Source organism: Choloepus didactylus, chromosome 7 (assembly GCF_015220235.1).
Source record: "Choloepus didactylus isolate mChoDid1 chromosome 7, mChoDid1.pri, whole genome shotgun sequence".
NCBI classification, from domain to species: Eukaryota; Metazoa; Chordata; class Mammalia; order Pilosa; family Megalonychidae; genus Choloepus; species Choloepus didactylus.
In genome coordinates, this window is record NC_051313.1 from 123,278,027 (window position 1) to 123,284,026 (window position 6,000).

Consider the following 6,000-nt stretch of genomic DNA (forward strand, 5'->3'; position numbering starts at 1 on the left):
CCTTGGAGTTGAGAGTTTATATTGAAATTTCACAAGTGGCTTTTTGTTTTCCAATTTTTATTGCTTGGTTTTAGTGCATTGTTTAAATCTGAAAATTGATTCTTCAGTTAATATATTCTATTATAACTTCTTCCATTCTCCTGTAATTACATTCTTAAATCAGATTTAAAAAGATATCAAATCATATCTTTGTCTCATAAATTTTCTCTCATAAATTCATATCTATGATCTATTCATCTATGTTCTGGTATATTTCTTCAACTTGATTTGATGAATCACTAATGCAACATTAGCAATCTATTCCAATATGTGCAATCAAATCTTACTTTTCAATAATGCTTTTATGTTTGCTAGTTGCTAAATTTTCACAATAAGCTGAATGGCCATATGTAAAACATTTAAAGACACTAAGAGTTTATACACTGTAAAAGTTTTTGTGAGAATCTATAATGGATCTCCAATGTTTTAGAGGTGCCTTATTCGTTCCATTCCTCCACCTACACAAGCAGTATAATATATTGGGAGATGGGCTTAACTTTTAGAAAAGTGAACTGAAAATGTTGCAGACTACTTTAAAATGGATGTGTTATATCCTCACTCTAGGTATAAAAGAAATATTTAGGCATTACTTCTATTCCACATTAATACTGGTGACCCTAACAATCTCAGTCAAGAAAAGAAGACAACAACAATCAAAAACAAGTAAAAGGATTAAAATCAGACAAAAAGAATCATTATTTATAGAAGACACATTTGGATATGTAGAAACATTTTTAAATATAAAAATTACTAGAATTTAAGAGTGAGATGCCAAAACAAAATGGTACATCCGGTATGATTCCATTAACATAAAATTCATAATCAAGAAAAAGTCAACTATAATGGTGGTTACCCTGGTGGCAGTTGTCATTAGTAAACAAAGTATTTTGTTGTTCTTGTTGCAGGAATTCTGAAGTCCTGGTCCCTAAGTGCACTGGATAACTCTATATTCTGTTTCAATCCTATTAAATTCACCATCTTCTACACATAACATTTTAGGAGATTGGACCACATTTTTATCCCTTTTTGACTTGTGCCTAAATCCAGCCAAATACTAATCTTTTCAAGAAAGAACTTAATTTCAGTTGCATATGATCATCTCTTTATTTTATATATATCATTGCCTATATATCAGTTTTCCCATATTTGTATATAATGTCTATTTCCAGTTTATTTTTAGATTATGACATTAAATGAACTGGGTCCACTTTCAGGATCCTCTCTAAGTTGTAAGTGAGAGAAGTGTTTTTTATGTGCAACTTAGTCTGGCCCTCACACCCCTTCTGAAATTTCTTGTTCTTTGTATGTTTATAACCAGGGATTTATATTTCATGTCAATATCCAATCACCCTTTTTATACTTAAATGCATGTTTCTATGACAGGGTCTGTCAAATCTTTTTCCACTATCTTACTTACAAAAGATGTTTAAAATGTTGTTCAGTTAAGTGTTTTTTCTCAAATTATTTGGTAATACTGTGGAAGAAATCTAATGAAATCGGGCATATCTTTAACTATATCAATGTACTTTGTGAATTTCTATGAAGGGTCTCTCAAACTTATTTATCCAGAAAAACTTTTTAAAAGTTTGGGAAACACTGACCAAATCAAACATATTACTACTAAATGTTTGGTTGTATTCTTCCTAAAATAGAACCCGCTGTGTAAACTTATTCTATTAAACATACATTGCTGAGGATCAGAACTTTATTTTCACTTTTCCAAGATTTTATTGTAATGTGAATTGAGGTACTGAAAGCCTTCTAGACAGATGATAGAAGTGTTCAGAAGTAATTATTTCCATAAATTTCCCCAGGAAACCTTGATTCTTGGTCACTCTTGTGCTTGGTATTAATTGCTCTATTGGGAATAGACAGTCCCCAAGATCCCATTCTGGGGCTGATACCATTTCCTGCTTATTCCTGCTTTGTTACAAACTTCAGCTGCTTTATGGCTCAAAAAATAAGCACTTCCACTCCAAACATGGTCCTGATTTCAGAGATCCATGTTCAGAATTTCATGGTTCTGGAAAGCTCATGTCTAAGTACCATCTTCTGGTCTCATGAAACTAATTAGAAGAGTAAAGGGACAGATTTTTAGAGGTGAGAAAATCATGAGGACCAAATCCTTTTTCTGGCCCATCAGCATAAACTACAAATTATCTATATAGAGAAATCATGACAATTGCTTTTTGCAATTGCTCATGGAACTTCCCAACCATCTCAAACCAATATTTCATGTAGCTTTCATACATGCCTCCTGTGAAGTGTTTTTATTTCTGAATATCACATTAACTTGACTCCATTTTTTAGAAGAGAGTTCTAAGTTTAAGATAAAATTTACTTGTACAGTTGCCTTCATTTTGAAGAATGTACATTCTAGAAGGAGAAATGCAGGGAAAAAACACAAAATGGTGGTTCTCTATGTTTTGGGAAATTTCCTTCTCACTCTCAGCTTTCTTAAATTCTTTCCAATTATCCAGTTTTTTTCAGGACTGAAGAAGAACTATTTCTCATCGATCCATAAATTTGGATACATAGGTATTGCTGAAGCAGATTGTGTTTACCTATGTGTATGTGTAGACCCGTGTCCTTGTGCCTTTTCTCTAGAACATTCTATGTTCTCAAGATTGGTTGAGAATTGAAGAGGCTCCATTCATATTCAAATACGCTGTAAATCTTGATCTCATGGATTCTATGTTCCTAAGGACAAGTGAGTTAGTGGAACCAGGTTGAGTTAAATAACAGAGACACGATAACTGTATCAGAGCTATATATATACACATAATTTTTTATGTATATAAATATATTTAATTATTTATAACTATTTCTTATATTCAGAAAACCTTTAACACTTCTTGGAAGTAGCTTTCACAGCAGTGCATTTTAAAGGACTCGCCTGATATTGCTGGGGACGTTGATGTTTCTTTGACTAAATAATTGAGTGGGGTGGTATCTCCTTTGAAATATATGGGGTTTTTTTAAGTACAATATTTTGTGTGTATTATATTGCTGTGTGATTAATATATGTTGTAAACACATATTTTTTGCTAGTTAGGAGATGAGAAATAGGGGGAAAAGCAGTTTTATAGAATGAGTAAAGACACTGGTTTATTAAAGCTGAGTTTATCTGATGCCCACTATGTTCTGATAATAAACCTATATGCTGCTGATGATAAGAAAACACTTAAGTGAAATATCTTGCCCATTAGGAGTTTACTTTCTATTTCAGGACACATGGTATTCTCAATAAAATGGTCCTTATGCAAATAACAAATGATTACAAACAAAGTAGTGCAGGATTCCAGAAGAGAAATGTTTTGTAGAAAGTAGATTTGAGTGCCTCTTGGAAGATGCTGGCCCAGAGATAAATATCAACAGGTGTGTATAATTTGTTAAGGGTAAATGGAATGGAATAGTCATAGCAAGGAAGAGACATAGGATAGGCAAATAATTTGAATCAGAAATAAGAACTTTGTGTGAGTAGAGAAGTCAAGGAATATCTTGGCCAGAACAAATTATAAATGTTGAGAGAGAATTCTGAAAACCAAAAGGGGAATAGAAATTGTGCAGACTGAATAAACACAATGATGAGGTTTTTGACTTTCACATTTTAAAAATTGAAAATTGTATTCTGGTGGACATCCTATTTTTATAGATTCTGATAGTGATATGGAGAATAGAATGAGGACTACAAACTGAAAGATAACAGAATCCTCAAACCTTATCTATGCACTGGTTAAATCCTATTCATTCTTTTGTAGTTTACTTATACACCCCTTGCCGAGAAAGGCAGTCTGATTGCATTCAGGAAAAATGATCTACTACATTTTTTTTATCCTATTTTCAAAATATACTATTTTTTTCTCATCCCCAACTTCTTCTGCAGGTCAGCAGTGATCTATGGAATAAAAGTACCCCTAAATTAATCAGTGGCAATGTGTGATGTAGTCAAACAGGCTTCTTCTTATACTAATACATAACATAAAGTTATATAAAGGAAAATATAAATTATGCTCCAAACACAAATTAAATGGAATTCAAGAAATGATTTAAGTTTCAGGTACTTTAATTAACATAAAATTAAAATGACCAATTCCAATAAAATGCTATCAGTAAGGCATTAAAATTATTTGCAACTTATAATAGTGCTACTTTCTGGAGACTGTTAATATCATCTGAACTAGACTGTCCAATCTTCCATTTTAAGAAAAATTGGGGAGGAAAGGTATTTAAAATGTAGATGTTCTCTGGGTAGTAATCAAAGCAACATGAGATTCACATTCCATCTTAGCATGATATTGGCAAATACATGTATCAATGTAGAATATGGAAATAATTATATATAAGATTTTTTTAGTATATACCTGATCCTAATTTACTACTTTTACTACTGACAACTGCTGAAATAGCTACAAAGAATATGTCCACTCATTGGGCAACAACTCCCTTTTTCTTTTACTTGCAACCTACAAGATACTGTTAGAAACTACAAGATTCTTTCTGGTGTGGATTTCCAGAAAGAAAAAAAAAATGGAAAGTTTGGAAGTACTGAGAAATCATTAATTATTAATCACTTCTTGTATGCTCTTTTATGCCAACACACCTTTTAACAGTTTTCTTTGAGTTCACACTTATACTTGACTTTGGAGACCTGCCTGTTTCTCTCTCTACTCTCTCTCTGTCTCTACCTGGTTTCTCTCTGTTTCTCTCTCTGTCGTCTATGTACCCACACCCAGTCCCCACACTCAGGGTCAATTTCTCTCAAGTGTATTTCTGATTTCAGTTGCCTCCCCGGCTGTATTTTCCTACTTGTCTCTCTCCTTTCCCTGAGTAGGGCGATGAAGAGGATTAATGAGAGTTTGGGAGGTGATTTCATACTGGTGGGTTTCTCTGACCAGCCGCAGCTTGAGAAGATCCTCTTTGTGGTTGTGCTAATTTCCTACCTCCTGACTCTGGTGGGCAACACAGCCATCATCCTGGTCTCCTGCCTGGATCCCATGCTCCACACGCCCATGTACTACTTTCTCTCCAATCTCTCCTTTGTTGACCTCTGCTTTACTACAAGCATCGTTCCCCAGCTGCTGTGGAACCTCCACGGTCCAGCCAAGACTATTACCCCTCTGGGCTGTGCCATTCAACTCTACGTTTCCCTTGCCCTGGGATCCACAGAGTGTGTGCTCCTGGCCGTCATGGCATTCGATCGTTACGCTGCTGTGTGCAGACCACTCCATTACGCCACAGTTATGCACCCATGGCTTTGTCAGTCTCTCGCTGGCGCGGCATGGTTGAGTGGAGTGGGCAACACCCTCATACAGGGCACCATCACCCTCTGGCTGCCCCTCTGTGGGAACCGCAGAATTCACCACTTCTTCTGTGAAGTGCCGGCCATGATCAAGTTGGCCTGTGTAGACATTCATGCCAATGAGGTCCAGCTCTTCATGGCATCCTTGGTCCTGCTCCTCCTCCCCCTGGCCCTCATCCTGGTCTCCTATGGCTACATCGCCCAGGCAGTGATGAGGATCAGGTCAGCCCAAGCCTGGAGTAAAGCCCTCGGCACGTGTGGGTCCCACTTGTTGGTGGTGACGCTCTTCTATGGGACCATCACAGCTGTCTATATCCAGCCCAACAGCTCCTATGCCCACAGTCGGGGCAAGTTCATAACACTTGTGTACACGGTAGTTACCCCCACCCTCAACCCCCTCATTTACACTCTGAGAAACAAAGATGTAAAGGGAGCTTTGAAGAGGCTGGTGCGGTAAAATCAGCGCACAGTAGAGTGAAAAATTCTGATGAGGAAACTGCAGCCCTGGCCTAACTATCGGGGAGGTATTAAAGGAAAGGACGCTGGGAGGCATTACCCAGAGACAGCCTGGCAGACCGGCTGCAACACTAAAACCACAAGGCTCTCTGGACAATCCATAAGCTGCTGAAATTGCTTTCTTCAATGACCCTACTTAATGT

The 6,000-nt window shown here is 36.5% G+C and overlaps 1 protein-coding gene across 1 annotated transcript; it reads left to right on the forward strand.

Moving 5' to 3' along the window:
- The first annotated feature begins 4,877 nt into the window (after positions 1-4,877).
- LOC119539712 (olfactory receptor 2G3-like) lies at positions 4,878-5,798 on the forward strand. The gene has a single exon (XM_037843428.1). The coding sequence runs from the start codon at positions 4,878-4,880 to the stop codon at positions 5,796-5,798; it is 921 nt and encodes a 306-aa protein (XP_037699356.1).
- Positions 5,799-6,000: the final 202 nt, after the last annotated feature.